The sequence below is a fragment of the Antennarius striatus genome, chromosome 4, assembly GCF_040054535.1.
Source record: "Antennarius striatus isolate MH-2024 chromosome 4, ASM4005453v1, whole genome shotgun sequence".
Lineage (NCBI taxonomy): Eukaryota > Metazoa > Chordata > Actinopteri > Lophiiformes > Antennariidae > Antennarius > Antennarius striatus.
The window spans coordinates 7,828,941-7,844,569 of record NC_090779.1 but is presented as its reverse complement, the minus strand read 5'-3'; the positions used below and the strand labels follow the sequence as shown (position 1 = coordinate 7,844,569).

Genomic DNA, 15,629 nt, shown 5'->3' with positions numbered 1-15,629 from the left:
TTTTTCCAAGAACAATTTTATTTTCTAGTATTTGTGATCTTGAGAATATCAAAAAAGTCTGTTGCAACATTTTAATCCCTGAAATCTTTGTTGCTTGCTTAGGTTAAAAAGGTATATTTTGGTATTCAAAAGCAGAAATATCAGAAACCATAACTTAAATAATAACAGTTAACTCTACACTAACTCTACATTTGGCACCTGAGTTAAGTCAGCAAAATTATCTGTGGCTTTCTTATAACCCTTTAACATTAAAACATATCACAGATAATATCTGAACTTGAAACCAGCCTTATTAATTTAGAAAAATGTCACATTAAAATTGGGATTCTTTTCTTTTCAACAAGCTAAAAAGACAATCTAAATTAAAACATCTGAGGTAATCTATGTATCATTTAGGTGAAATATCAAGGTGGTGGAGAGACAGCAGAACAATTTGACATCTCAAGCTTTAAAATCAAAATGTAAAACACCTTTCGAGTAGTAAAAACCATGAGAAATCCTATCACTTAAAATGTAAAAAAATGTAAATGAAACCAAAGAAAATCACTAAATGACAGACTTCAAGTTTCTTTGGTTAGGATTATTTGTATTACAAAGATATAAAAATTGATTATGTTGCTCTTCACACATAGGGTTTATATTTGATAGTCAGAATCCTTCATTGTCACACCTGGACAGGAAATATGATGGAGAAAGAAACACAATCTTCCCCACAGAGCAATATTGGTGAAGGATGACAGATGACTCTCTAAATATAGACCACATATCATCATCTATCACTGGCATGACACCCTGGATCTTTGGCCTTGTTTCAATGATTTCTACATCACAGCACCAAGGATCAACTGAATAAAAAGCCCTACCCATCTGAGGAAGAAGACAACTCTTTGGATAATAGCATCGGCATCACCGCTGCACTCAGCAAAGGTCTAGAAGGCAAATGGAGCACAAGCCAAGGAGACTTGTACTTAAAGCTTTCACCAGAATAAAGCATCAAGAAAAGTTTCAAACCACCATTGTAAGGAAATTTTACATCATTGGCAAGAACAAGCTTTGGTAAGCACACCTTCAATGCACATCCAGTATATTTTTGGTAGCCTTAGAATATCTTTTGTGTCATTAAAAACTCTTTGGATACAATTTTTCACATCTTTGGATCTCATCTTCTATAATACGCAGAGCCCTTTCGATATTAAGGCCATGTTAAAGCTTTGAGTTCAGTGCACCGAAGATGTCAAACCATAATTTATGGTAAAGCTCAAACAGTTTGACAATATCTAATGCACTTGTTTTTTTCGCAACATAGATTATTTGAACAATATGAACAAAAACAAACTTTCACAAATGTGAAAAAAACAGAGGATTAAGAGATGGTGAAAACTGAGAACTCTGAAAAAGGACGCCTGAACAGACATGGCAAAAACACCTTGACACCGTGTCCCCTGAGTCTGAGATAATACTGCACCATATTTCATGAAAAGGAGGTAGTAATGTAAATACAACAACAGAACATGGAGGTAGATACTAAGTCAAAGGAACTCAACAAAACTCTGTGCTCCAGTGGAACTCAATTAAATACAATGACAATGTATCACAGTACATTTCTGACATTCTTTTAAACATTCATCATGGTGAGCTTTGGTTTAGGACACCAAACAGAGGCAAACAGGTAGAAAGTTTCAAAAAATGGAAATCAAATGTTATAACAAACATTCATACAAAATCCTGAGGTAGATCCCAATCAAAAGCACACTTCTTACATCGCAGCAGCTGGCTTCCTGATCCCTGGTGCCTCAGAAAATCACTGAGGGGCTCAACTCAGGAAGCTAACGATGCAGAGGCGACTTGGCTTCAGCTGTTGGAGATAGAGCTAGGCCAGGTGATGTCAGGAGCTGACTGCTTGGGATGTGAGCAAGGCAGGATGGGAACCCTCCGAGGTGCAACAGAGCCTTGTGGCGTTAAGGGAAGGGTGATGGAGAGGATGGTGCTGCATCTCCTCATTTTCCATTTGAAAAGACTGCTGAGGCTCATCGCCAGAGGTAACATCATCTGGCCTGAAAGATTCAGGTCTGGAGCTTTGGTTGGTTGAAGGGTTGCTCATTTCTTCGTTGCTTTCTTCGTTGGAGTAGTGTCCAGAGTCTCCCGTCTCTTGGCTGCCTTCACTGGTGTGAGAGCTCTCAGAGTGAAAAGGACCGTAGATGATCTCCCGTGATGAAGGGGGCAAAGGCGCTGAATGTAAATATTCTTCATATCTCAAAACAGTCTTGCCAGCCTCATATAAGCTGGCTCTACTCTCAGCCTAAGGACAGGGAGATGAAATTTAAATCATCAAGCAAAGAAATCTGAGTAAAAAGAAAGCTGCTTTATCCAGAATAATGCTGATCACTTACGTCAGTTCCAGCTGGTGTCGTGACGGGGCTCTTGAAGAGCACCCACCTCTTGCTTTGCGTCTTGCTGTTGACTGGACCCGCACAATTTATGACGATGTCAGATCCACCCTTGAGTGAATGAGAAAAATGTGATTGAGCATGTACCTGTGGAACTTAAGAATTCTTAATGTTTCACTTCATTTCTATTTATCTCACCTTGGCATCTAGAAACTGAGCACCTATCATGGGTACCAGGGCCTCAGCGTTCTCCGTAAAGAGTTCACCAGACAAGGCCAAACCAGCATGTGGACCTTCAGCTGCTCCCACAGCAATGACTTTGTGACTGGAGGATTTTCTATTCACAACAACAGAAGTATCAGATGAAAGTTAGCTGTTTATGTTTTCTACTGCAAATGTCAAGTGTCATCACTATAAATGATAATCATCTGTACCTGGGTCCACCCTTGCTGATGAGGATCAAGGCACACATAACAATACAGGCCAAAGCGATGCTCACACCAACGATGATCCCTGTCATGGACGTCTGGTCTATGTGGTAGAGGCCATCAGAGAATACTGAAGATGGGAAGTTATGACACATTAATTACAACTGATTAGAGAAACTTAACATGAGGAGAGAAAGCAATGTAAGAAAAATGTCAAATGAACTGTCAGCTCAGCTGTTTAAAGAAACTCTTAATTTATTTTTCAAGTGACTGTTAAAATACAGTTTGTCACACAAGATCTGGACTCAATTTAAGCCTTAATGTAGACTGAACTAAAACAGCGTATACATCTGCTGATGCCATCACTCATACAAGAACAGATTTATGTGTTTTTAGAAACACTTTTTTTGTAATGCCATCCACGTCTTGTACCTTATATTTTGAGATTCCTCATATATCCATCTATCCATCAATCTACCTATTCTCTTGTAAATGAGAGGACTGTAATTATCTTTTGTGCAGCCACTTTTCTGCTCCACAGGCCACAAGTTTTGCTGGAGCTTATCCCAGCTGACTAGGGGCAAGAGACGGGGTACACTATGGGCGCTTCGCCAGCACATCACAGAGCCACATGAAAGACAAACAATCACTCACGCTCACACCTACAGGCAATTGAGAGTGATCAATTCACTTAAGCTGTATGTTTGGAGGGAACCCAAGCAGACACTTAGAGAATGTACAACTGATCACATATCCTAGTCCCACTGTAGTTGGTGAACATAATTATAGTATAGCCCAAGAAATACCCTTTGCTCCAATGAAAATACAAACCACTTACCTCACTCTTCAAATTTAAAAGAAAATAATACAAAACACTGACATACTAAATAAATCAAGCTCGGCAAGATGTAATGCCGTCATGTAATCTCATACATACCAGTTGTGTCCGAGACACTGTCAGAGTGCCTGGGGTTCTTGCTACGGTAGTTGGCTCCACGCTTCGGTGCCAGCTCCACTATGTCAGAGAAAGGCCCGTCACCGACTTGGTTGCAAGCTGATATTTTCACCAGGTAGGCGTTCCCCGGTTCCAGTTTCTCCAGCAGAGCCATTGTGTGGCTTCCTGCAAGCAAGAACACACCACAAGTGTTAGGAAACTCCTACATCTGTACTTTGTGCTGCTTCAATAACTTTACATAGCATGCATTGCTGTTTTACTAATGCGGTGAAACCAGAGTTGAATTTAAAATCCTAACTTCATCCTGAGAAGAATTGAATTTTCTGCTATTTAATCTCAAACATACATCCAACAAGATATAAAAATAAGGACATTTTTATAGAATACTATTACAAGTATCTTGAGCAATACACCACTTTCTCCTCATGTCAGGCAGATGTGAAAAGCATGGAAATAAACATAGTTCAGCTTTCCACTGGGAGAACAACAAAAGCAGGAGGCTAAATGAGACTGTGAAAAAATTGATAGTGGGACTGATGCATCATGGGTCATCTACACTTCAGAGAGAGCTGGAGGTGATATTCAGTTTCTGTCAACAATAGTAAACCAGCTAAGATTAGCTTCAAGAGCTGGATTAGAGTTGAACCCTGCTCAGCAGCACCGTCAGCTGCACTGGCATGTCTCTGAGCCCAGTCAGAGACAGCTGATATAGTCACACCAAAAATCAAAAATTTTCAATCTTAATGAAGAAAACAACACAATGATTAATAGGCGTGGTTGTCAGTGAGCCTACAAGCATATTGTTTGGCTTGAATCTGTAACTGCATCAACATTTAAGTCTGTCTTCTCCAATTGTCAGGAAAGACCAACTAAGATTACAGTACTGGCTTTATTAACTGATTAGTTTAATGTACGGAATGGAATTTTGTACATCTCTCACGTAACATTATGTCACATTTTCATGTTTATCTGTACAATCTATCTGCGTTGTGCTTTTGTGTGTCACCACAAACCTGTGTTATGACTGCCTTAGTTGTACAGTCATACAGTGCTCTACTCACCCTCCCTCTGCATCACTTGCCAGCGTCCAGTCAACCAAGCTTTCTGGGAAGCATACAGGATGGTATAGTGTTCAACCACCACATTGGGCTCTGAAGGTTCCCTCCAGGAAACCAGGGCGGTGTCATCCTCAATAAGTGTTACTCGCACTCCTCCTGGTGGTTGGCTGGGTGCTGTGGATACAGAAATCATGTGTAATACAAACAGCCTTTGATGGGGAGCATGTCAATGCCCTGAGGCCGAAAGCAAAGAAAACATTGGCTACACAGGAATCAACACAGACATGGCAGAATCAGAATAATATTTAGGTAAAGTCAAGTCTGTTACCTGCTGGTAGAGTCCGATGGTATACCACAGAGCTCCAGGAGCTCGACATCTGGTCCACATGAAGACGCACCACAAACTCATAGCGAGTGTTTGAATACAAATTCTGAACTGTCGCACTCTGTGTGGTGCTGTGGACAAAGAAAATACTTATATCAGTATTATGTTCTGGATGAAACGTGAAACTCTAGGGTAAACTTAACTACAAAAAGCCAGTGATATAAAATACAAGAACCTTATTGATAAGTTTTATGCAAACATGCAGTGCAACATGATGGAATTACTTCTGTAACCAAACTAAATTTGACTGTAGTTCTCAGCTTACATTTGTATGTAGCGGATAGCAGAGGCATTATGGGTGCCCACAGGTGTACAACGAACTGTATAGCTGACAGCCTTTCCAGAGGGGAAAGAGGGGTGGCTCCAGCGCAGGGAGACTGCAGATGAATTGCTGGCCAACACAGTCACATGGTCAGGAGGTGGAGGGGATGCTGACAGCTGATCTCTAGCTGCTGCGTGACAGAAGCAAAACACACATTTTCGGTACCTATGTCGATAAAAGGCTGAATACATTTGAAACTGTAAAAGAACTTACAAAGACATCCTGGAGTAGTGATGGTTTGGTCCGTCTGAAAGCCATCTCCAGCTTGACTGACAGCCAGAATCTTAACATGATATTTTCTCCTTGGATCTGCAAAAGTAATTATCAATTTCAGCCAGTTCCACTCAGGCTATAAAGATTAGGACTGAGAACCTTCAAACAGCCCTTATAATAACTGAAAAAATCTTTCCACAAATGAGGAGGCCAACAGACGAGTAAATATTTAAGATCACCACTAAAATACCAAAAATGATGGCTGAGGAAAAAAAGACCTGCATATATTTAATAATCGAGTGACAAACTGACAATTAGCTCAATGGGGGGAGGACACTACGGGCCAGTCCCTCATGTGTGGACAATGTGTGGCCTCCCGGCTCACCCCAACCTCTCATTTATCATTTGTGTTAGGAGCATGAGAAAGATCAGCCAGCCCCAGGCTCAATAAATTATAGCAACATGATCAATAAGCTTTTTGAAAACTACCACGCAGCTGAAAAACAGATTTTGCAACTATAAAGCCTTCAGATAAATATTGTGCTAAAAAAAACCCAACCACTTAAGTCGATGTGTATGAATTGTAGTCATCTTGTTTGTACTAGAAACAATAATGACAGTAATTATATAACGTTGGTGTACCAAGTGCTGCATGAATGATGTCAGAAAGGTCATTGAGGCCTGGGGTGGTAAACTTTCATTTAAACATCAAACTGTGTTTTTTGATTTGAAATGCTACTGTTGCTAGAGCTCCTCAATCAGGATTTTTTATGCCTCTGCTGTGAGAGGCCGGCCTGTAGGTATTGACCACTGGAAGTGGTGTGTTCAGGACCGTTGTGGGGGCTGGGCCAGAGGCAGTATTCAGCTGCTGGGATCGTAGGCCCATGGGACTGGGGGGTTTGACTGGGGTCACCAGGTCAGGCCAAGATAGAACAAGGAATCTGGGTGTGGGACTGTGGGATCTGGACCCCCTTTGTTCCCTCTTTCATGGTCTACCTAGTGCTCTTGTGTTGTGGACTTAAACTTGGAGCAACACAGAAGTAAACACGACTATAATAATGAAGAGAAATAAAGATCAGACCAATATCTGCAGCTGATATTAACATGGAAGAAAACTTTTACAGTCCTACTAAATGACTGGGGCAAAAACATTTGATTAAACTAAAAACAGTCACTGTACTGCAGTCAACTAATGACTTCTTGTAGATATGAACCTGGTAAGAAACACACTTTCCTTGAGGACTCACAACACAGACATACTGAAATGACTATCACTTTTGTTCAGTATGGTGCTGGTTGATGGTGCACATTGATTGCTGTGGGTTCTTAACATGGACAGCACAGATGACCTGGGGGGTAGGGTCCTAATCCAAGACTGCTGTCTCATGGCTAGAGGTCAGAAACTTGGTCCAGCTCTGGCCAATCCCAGGGGGTTTGCTTGTGTGCTCCGGTGTCCAGCAAAAGGGAGAAGTGTCCAGGGTCTTAAAGGGCAGGTCTGGCCCCGAACACAACATAATAGGCAGGCTTAATTATGCAAGGCGCGGAATGGGAAATGGTGGAGGGAGGGACATCTGGACCCTGACCTCTAACCCTGGGAGCCTGATCTCAGAGAACACCATGGCCAGATTGGAGAGGGCTGCTGGTTAGGCAAAAGGGGTCATCCCACATTGATTAGGGCAGAGGGTGAAAATGCAAATTCAACATCCAACTGTCCACTGGATGAAGAACCATTACAGCAAGAGCCCATTGATTACCGCAACAAAATCAAAGGTCTAAATGGTAGAAATCCACTGAAATGGCTAGTGTTATGTGTTCTCTTATCTGCTTATCCTCTCATAACACTTTTCTGACAATACTACTGCATCACTCACCAAGGCCACCAATGGTGTAGGCATAGGTCTCAGCCTGCAGCTGGATGGTCGGTTGCTCTGGTTGGCCTTCCTCGTGGTAACACAGTCGGTAACTCTCGACAGCCACAGATTCTGGGGTAGTTTGCCAGCGTAAAACAATGGAGGTGCAGTTCAAAGGCTCAAGATGAAGAATAGGGGCTGAAGGCACTAGGGGTGAAATACAGCAGGCAAGAGATCACACATGTCATATTTAAACACAAAGGGAGCCATTATAGAAATAAAAAACATGAATGGATAAGGGATCATCTTCTAGACACAAGAATTTGTGATTACTGTCAGTTCAAATTAGGAAATAAAGTAAGTGCTGTAATTTCAGTTGCATACACAAATAAAAATGAGAAGGCTGTTGATTCACTAGTATTTATGTTTTAAACCCAGCTGTGGTGTGCAACACCTAAATACATAACTAAACTTTTGAAAATAAGAAATCCAGCTTCGGTGGCCAAACAGCCTCCCCCAACAAACCAGGCTATGAAAAGAGGCTATTCTTTCCCCGACATAGATGCCTGAGGGCCTCTTTTTATGACCCGTGACTGAGGCCACTCTAACATCACTGACAGGGTAGGGCAAAGGTTCCTGGGTAACCAACACAAAGACTGTGGGACAATGCTTCAAGAGCAAACTCTAGTCCTAAGTTGGACACTCTGCATGGGCCTCAGTGATCCTCCTGGTATTGTAAAAGCAACAGAAATGTGATAATACAAAAGCAAATGTGCAATGTCTGTGGAGATTCTCTATCATCCATGTCAAGGTAAACCTCTGTGTTAAATAAAGTCAACTGGAGGTTTTACATCTCATCCAAAATTCTCATCCATCCAAAAGTTTCTTCAGCTCTAGAACAGTCGACTTTGTTCAACATGGAGTTTCCAGGAAAAGCAAAAGTCAAGTTGGCAGAATACTCTCTACACCTACTGTATATGTGTCAAATGCAAGAGATTGCACTAATAAGTATAACATAAATTTAAACAAATGTGACACAATTTCCCATTCATCCGTATGCAGGTTTACCTTTGCTGCTGGAAGTCTTGGGTGTACGATGTGAGGTCCATGCAGAGGGCTCACACCAGCCCACACGTGTGGCTGCAGCCATTCGGAGCAGGTAGATGGTATCAGGCTGCAGGCCCTCTAGCAGGTGTTCGGTGCTGTTCTGAGGTATCTCCACAGAGGTGACAGTGCTGTCCGCAGCCGTACGATATGATAGTCTGTATGCAGACAAGCGGCCTCGGCTCACCTTGGCAGGCAGTGGCTGCCAGCTCACTTGTATATCTGTGGAGCTGTGGCTGATCAGACTGAGCTCTGGGGTACGCAAAGGCACTGCAGCAAGATGGGGACATAAACATATTTTAGTTTATTCAGTTATATATTTTGCTGTTAGCGAGTACAACACAAAACAAACAAAAAAACCCCAGCATTTCCATCCCCCCTTATGCCCACTCTAAATGTGCATGGTACACAAATCACTTGTTTGCAGTTTAGCTTAACTACCAGAGTGATTTATTGCAAGGAATGCTGGGAGGTTCAATGTTCTATGCTTACCATCCTCCAGGGTATGTTGACTGACTTGATCCGACATACGACTGGCTCCCATTGGCATATAAGCCACGATGTAAAAGCTGTAGTTTCGAGCTGGCTCAAGGTCATCAATGATATAACTGGTTGTGTCGTTGCCAATGACAACCTGGTATTCTTCGTTGTTTAGACCTGATGTAGGTATGAGGTGCATTACAAAATAGCGTACAATGATGCAAAAAATGTTTTGAAGAGTTCAACAAACATGTTTTCTCTAAACATAGGTAATGGAATGCACAAAAAAACAGGATGAAAAGGAAATGCAACACTGGAAACCACTGCCCTTTTAACTCCAGGCAGAATAAGCTAGAGCACAGACAATGGGCTGGCTAAGCCCGTTGTTATTGTGAAGTTGCTTTTCTCCTTGACCTCTGCTCTGTGCCGCAACAGATGGCCTTCACCAAAGAAAGCTGATCACATGTCAGAGAGTAGCTGATTGTGATTATCAGTTACCTAGTATATTTTCACATCTTCATCCCTCTCAAATCATAACTGATTTCAGAAATTTTATTGTTCTTCTTCTCAGTCTCACCTTCGGCCTTCATGTAATGGATAGAGTAGGCAATGACTTTGTCTGCATTGTAGAGAGGTTTCCCCCAGGCCAATAAGATAGCAGAGCTTGAGATGGTCTCAGCATGTATATTCCTTGGTGCACTGGGCCTGTCCTCGGACATGACAACAATAAGGCGAGCCAAGGACAGCACAGAACCCTGTTCACTTTCCGCCAAGCACTGGTAGATGGCGTCATCCTCAGGAATAATCTGGGTGATCACTAATTTACTGTGAACCATAAAAAAATATTAAGGTTAGTACTAATCATTGAAATGCAGACTCAAATATTTATTTTAATTGGTTAACTTTTTCATTTTATTGTGTGATTTTTGTTTAATACCTGTTGTACATCTTAATCCTCCCATTTAAATGAACCTCTTCCCCATTTTTCAGCCAGCTAATGCGTGGTGGTGGCATTCCCTCGGCCTGGCACATGAACCTAGCGGTGCCTGCTCTTGGACGGGTCTGGCTCTCAGGCTTCTCAACGATGGATGGTGGCACTGAAACAGAGGTGACAAAACACAGGCTATCGTTCACCACCTATTAATCCACAAAACAAAACACAGCCTCATTATCAGAATAAAATACTCCACATTTGGAAAAGCCTTTACTCTGGAATAAGGAATAGTACATAAAATATTGCATAGAATATAAGAAGCTGTACAAAATGTAGTCTGAGAACCAACGCATCACAGCTAACAGAGAGTGTCCTGTACCTTGAACTGTGAGGTTGGCTGCAGCAATAGTGTAGTTGCGGGTTCCAGGGGTGGTAGCCCTGCACAGGTAGACCCCACTGTGCTTGGAACTGACATCAGCAATAATCAAGTTCCCATTGCCCAAGACTTTTGCATTGTACACATCAATAGGTTTACTGTCAGCACGACTCCAGGAGATGATGGGCCAGGGATTGCCTGTGGCCATGCATTCCAAAACAACTGTTTGGTGAAGAGAAACTGTGACATTCTGAGGTCCAGCAATAATTCTAGGCCTCTGACGAGGTTTGGGGCCGGTACCTTCACAAGAAAAAGAAGTATTCATTAGGAAAATTATGATCAAGGCTCATTTTTAAAGACCAAATTGTGTATTTTTTGTACCTTGGTTGACTGTCAGTGAAGCCTCTCTACTCTTTAAACGGCTACCGATGTTAGTTGCCACACATCGATACTGTCCAGCATCTTCTAGTTGTACATTGTTGATCTGAAGAACTCCATTGGGTAAAACTGTTATTCTAGGAACATACATAAGTAGCATTACAGTCAAACTAGAGGGTATATATGCTCAAAACATGAATAACATGATGACTGTATGATGGTGTCTAAAATGACTCAAGTCATTGTCCGTGGGTACCTGTCTGTCTGTAGTGGTAATGTGTTTTGATTGAACTCCCAGGTGATGGTGGCTGGAGGGGTGGAGGTGACCGCACAAGAGAATCTTGCCACTAAGCCTTCAGTCACCACCACAGGCACAGGATGAAACATGAACTCAGAGATACCTGTGTAAGGAAAAGATATGTAGTTATCTGTCAAGGACAGATGTATGAGCAGTTATTAACAAACAAACAGTTTTCAGCAAAGGGATTATCGACACTGTTTATTTTGATGTTGTTTGCATTTGTCAGATAAAACAGAGCCCTAATTCTGATTAATGTTGGTTGTTTCAGTGAAAGGAATTGATTTTTTGAGCTATAACGATTTTGCTTTAATGCAGATGAGTAATCAGCTGAAAGACCAGCTGGTCCAATCAATGGATCAATTGAAGAATGACATTGGATGATGCACTAGCATAGTTTACAAACAACCAATGCACTTTGTATTAAATGACTGCAAGCAACTACTCATTACAAATATATTTTAAACAATGTTGATAATTTTCTATTTTAGAAGTCAGAGATGGCACTAAAAGTAGTAGAATATTGTACAAGTTTAATCTATGCGATATCTTACATTTATATAAACAGTCCACCAAGGCGTTGCTACAAAATCACTGATTACAGTGCAAACATATTTAAAATTGTCACAACTTGGCACAATTTACTGAATGCCATTCTGCTAATTCAATCATTTTGGTAATGTGTATTACAAAGGTGTTTCCCATAATTATGACAAATAAGCAACTTCCAATCTGCATTTACTTCCACAACACTCTGTAACATATGACCAATGACCTTCTTGCCTTAAGGTGATAACTCTCTGTCTCCTCCCTCACTCACAGGAAAGAAGTCAATATCATGTAAAAGAAATCAATACCCTGTTTTCCACTGAAACTCCTCTTTAAACAGCAACCCTTTAATTCAAGACCTAATCTCATATCAATACTACATAAATAACCTGGTATTCCTCCTTATGTAAAAAGCATTAGAGGTTCCACCCATGCTGTGGCCAGCAAAAACAATCCCCTATAGTTTGTTTTTGAATTACTACTCTGAAATAGGTTCAGGGTCAATAAATGGCAACCAAATTCCATGAACAAATTAATTTGATTTCTGATAGTCAGTATTATCTTGAGGTCTCTGGAAAACATGGCTGAAAAGTGAGTGTAGTGTCAACTTCTCAGAACCTGATAAGAAAACCAAAATAGGTTGTTTACTCTTCATAGAGAGAGATACAGCTGTTTCATTCATGTTGAAATTGGGGATGAAGGTGGCGGGCGTGGCCTGCACAGCCCAAGCTGGTCACTGCTGTTGTAAAGAACAAATCAATGTCTAGGTCAAACAGCACAAAGCTTTCTCTAAAAAGGTCAAAGTTCAATTCTACACCCTGTCCATTCCATTTCGGTCTAAACTGGGGTCCGATCGAAGACAGTTTACAAAAAGACTCAAGTGATTCCTACAGTGTCTATTTATTCAGTGCTGTGTTAATTATAAATTATGAAACCAAACCTACTTGTTTGGAAAAATATTCTAAGACATGCTGTAGTTTAAACAAGATATTTGACAACATCTGTGAAACTGTGAGGTGCTGAAACTGGTGTCATAATCATATGCCTACAAGGACGAGGATTACTATTAGGTCTACCCGTAATTCCTGAATGTAAATGACTTTTGAAAAGATCAAAAGTGTTTACTGGAATATCAGGCCTGCTGATACTCATGACAAACTGGCCTTTCTTCAACAAAAGGGCTCTGCTTGACAGGGCAACAGAGGGACAGATCCGATGAAAGGAACTGTGGGCTGGGACGGAGAACAGCAGGGCGCCCCTGCCAGAGCAGGCCTGTGACATCACAAAAGCCTTTCCCTGCTGACCCCTGACTCCCAGGACCTCTGGACAGAAGGGGTGCATGGAGGAGGCCCATCCTCCACTCTCCGCCTACAGCTGACCAATAACCTTCAACCCTTTCACTGACAAAGGCTGGACACTGGACCAAACTTGATTTTTGTCTTGACCTTTAATAAACTGAAAAGATCTGCAACAAGAACTGCTAGAGCTGGTGTTGGTTGGGTCAGTGTATGTATAAATGTTGTATATATTTTCATATATTTTTATATATAGTTTACACACACAAACACACACACACACACACACACAAACACACACACACACACACACACACACACACACATATATAGAGAGAGAGAGAAACAGAAAGAGATGGTTTCATATGTTTGTATATATATATATATATATATAGTTATACATACTGATGATGAGGATCTATCCTCCTTTTCAGTGTCAAAACCAGTATATTTTTAAAGATCAACCTAGTTTCCATGACGACACATGGGATATCCCATCTAAGACCCATGGAAAGTGTCCATGGTAGGCCAGCGCCATTGAATAGCCACAGCTGTCCTGCCCACTGATATGTGGACAAACAAATGCCCTGAAAACTAAGCCTTTTCTTAAGGGGTGGTCAGGGTTACTCCAAACAAAAGGCTAAAAGTCAAATGGCCTTTCAGAGATTCCTCTGTGTAGCAGACCATTCAGCAGTGACAATGCAATCTCACTGACTAAAGAAAACAGACAAGTATAATTTATAACTTCTACCAGTGTTTCCAATATTTTCCAAAGTATGCAAAAGGCACTTTTTCTCAAAACAGAATGACACACTCAGATGCAGGGCTATTTATGGAATATTTATGAGCTTTTAAATTGACTGACCATCTATCTTTAACTGTCTCTTAAAATGATCCAATAACTACACTGATGGCTTTTAACTCAAGCATGGCTAAGTCTGAACAACTTGCAAATAACATGGAAACTTGAGAGATTTTCCCTCTAAGAAAAAAAAAAAAGAGTGGGGTAAGGTACATCTGCTTCCCATCTCCAAGTTAAAAACCCATGAACTTGCCCTTCTGATACCTGAATGTTGACACTCCAATCACTAGCAACTTTAACCTATCCTCATCTTGGTCCCAACAGCAAAATAAAAACAGAAGGAGTCTCATTTTAGCCCCAGAGAATTTCTTTCACTCTGACCTCCATACTTACTTGCGATAGTCAGACGTGATCTTTGGCTTAGGATAGCTCCATATTTGTTCTGAGAGAGGCACTGGTAAAATCCTTCATCTGATTCTTCTGTGGTATGCTTTATCTTTGGTATGAACAAGGAACCATTGGGCAAAAGCTGTATGTGTTCACTTTCCACCAGCTTAACTCCATCCTTCAACCACTTGATGGTGACTGGAGGCTGGCCGTGAGCCTGGCAGTCTAAGACAACAGGGTCTTTGGCTAGTGCAGTTACATCACTGGGCTCTGTGATGAAGGACAACTCGCTGAAACATAAAACACCTAGAGCAAAACACAAGGGATGTGGGTAAATAATTTGTGAGTAATGACTTACACAAAAATAACGACGCATATCACAATGGGAATAAAGCTAGTTAAATGACTATTCAAGGAAACTACTTTGAATCATGTTTTTAGCGTACTTAGTATAACAGACATAATGCGTTTAAAGGTACAACTTTTCAAGTTTTGGCAGCTATATTAGGTAAATATTATTAACACATTAATTGGTAGACATTAATCAATAGTAGATGACTACACACTTTAGATTTAAGACATTGAAGAGTATTTCCTTTAATAGAGTAAGCGTTCTTTAATCAAACTCCTGTATATTTCTGAGGACAACAATCGGTAGCTAACGGTGCTCACTGCGGTTAAGGCTAGTCGAACGTCCGAAAGAGGACCGCGACTCAGGTCAGTAAATTGAAACGTCAATAAGAGAACAAAACCAAGAGAATTACCTGTCAAAGGCAGAAACAAAACCAAAAACAGCCACTGGTGGTGGCTTTTCATCTTAAACTTCGCCATCTATCCACTGTGTTCGACCATTTTTCTCGCATCAGCCGCTAAACGCCGCTCCCGCGCGTGCGGTCCGAACATCCCCGACGTGACTTCTGGCAGAGCGGAGAGCCGCGGCTGGGCTGGGCTGCCGGGGGCTCGCGACCCCCCGCTCCTCACGCATGCGCAGACAGCACAGTCCAGAGAGCACCCTGTGTCTGGTCTTGGGGGGCACAAGGGCTCCCTGGAGGAAGTGTCATAAAATGTGGAAGAGGAAATCCTCACAGCTTTTTTTTTTTTTCTTTTCTTTTTTTATGTGGTTTTCTGTCAATGCAGAGACCTGATAACGCCAGAATCATCACGATTCTTCACAGGGCCTTTGGGGGCCCTTCTCATAAAAGTACAAGCTTGCTCTCATATGTATTTGCATTAATTGGGAATATTGCCACAGTACATCATCAACAGCACAGAAAATTCCAATCAATTTCAGCCTGTACGTATTTGTAATCACTGAATTTAGCCTCCTTAAAGTGCCCTCTTTAAAACTAACACTTTCAGAAATTATTCAGTGTTTATCTGTGAAGGTGTACAAGGAGTTACAAATCTGAATGTTTTTGTTATGATGTA

At 41.3% G+C, this 15,629-nt stretch overlaps 1 protein-coding gene across 1 annotated transcript; it reads right to left on the bottom strand.

Annotated features, from left to right (window-relative positions):
* Window positions 1-52: 52 nt before the first annotated feature.
* Window positions 53-15,102, bottom strand: LOC137594132 (protogenin B-like). The gene is made up of 19 exons (XM_068313402.1): window positions 14,966-15,102; window positions 14,208-14,507; window positions 11,127-11,271; window positions 10,874-11,007; window positions 10,496-10,792; window positions 10,120-10,279; window positions 9,760-10,007; window positions 9,195-9,359; window positions 8,667-8,972; window positions 7,620-7,805; window positions 5,749-5,844; window positions 5,479-5,665; window positions 5,157-5,284; window positions 4,832-5,002; window positions 3,753-3,935; window positions 2,822-2,945; window positions 2,586-2,724; window positions 2,391-2,498; window positions 53-2,299 (listed from the first exon to the last, which is right to left on the bottom strand). The coding sequence occupies exons 1-19, from the start codon at window positions 15,030-15,032 to the stop codon at window positions 1,886-1,888; spliced, it is 3,558 nt and encodes a 1,185-aa protein (XP_068169503.1). The 5' UTR covers window positions 15,033-15,102; the 3' UTR covers window positions 53-1,885.
* Between the last annotated feature and the right edge of the window lie 527 nt (window positions 15,103-15,629).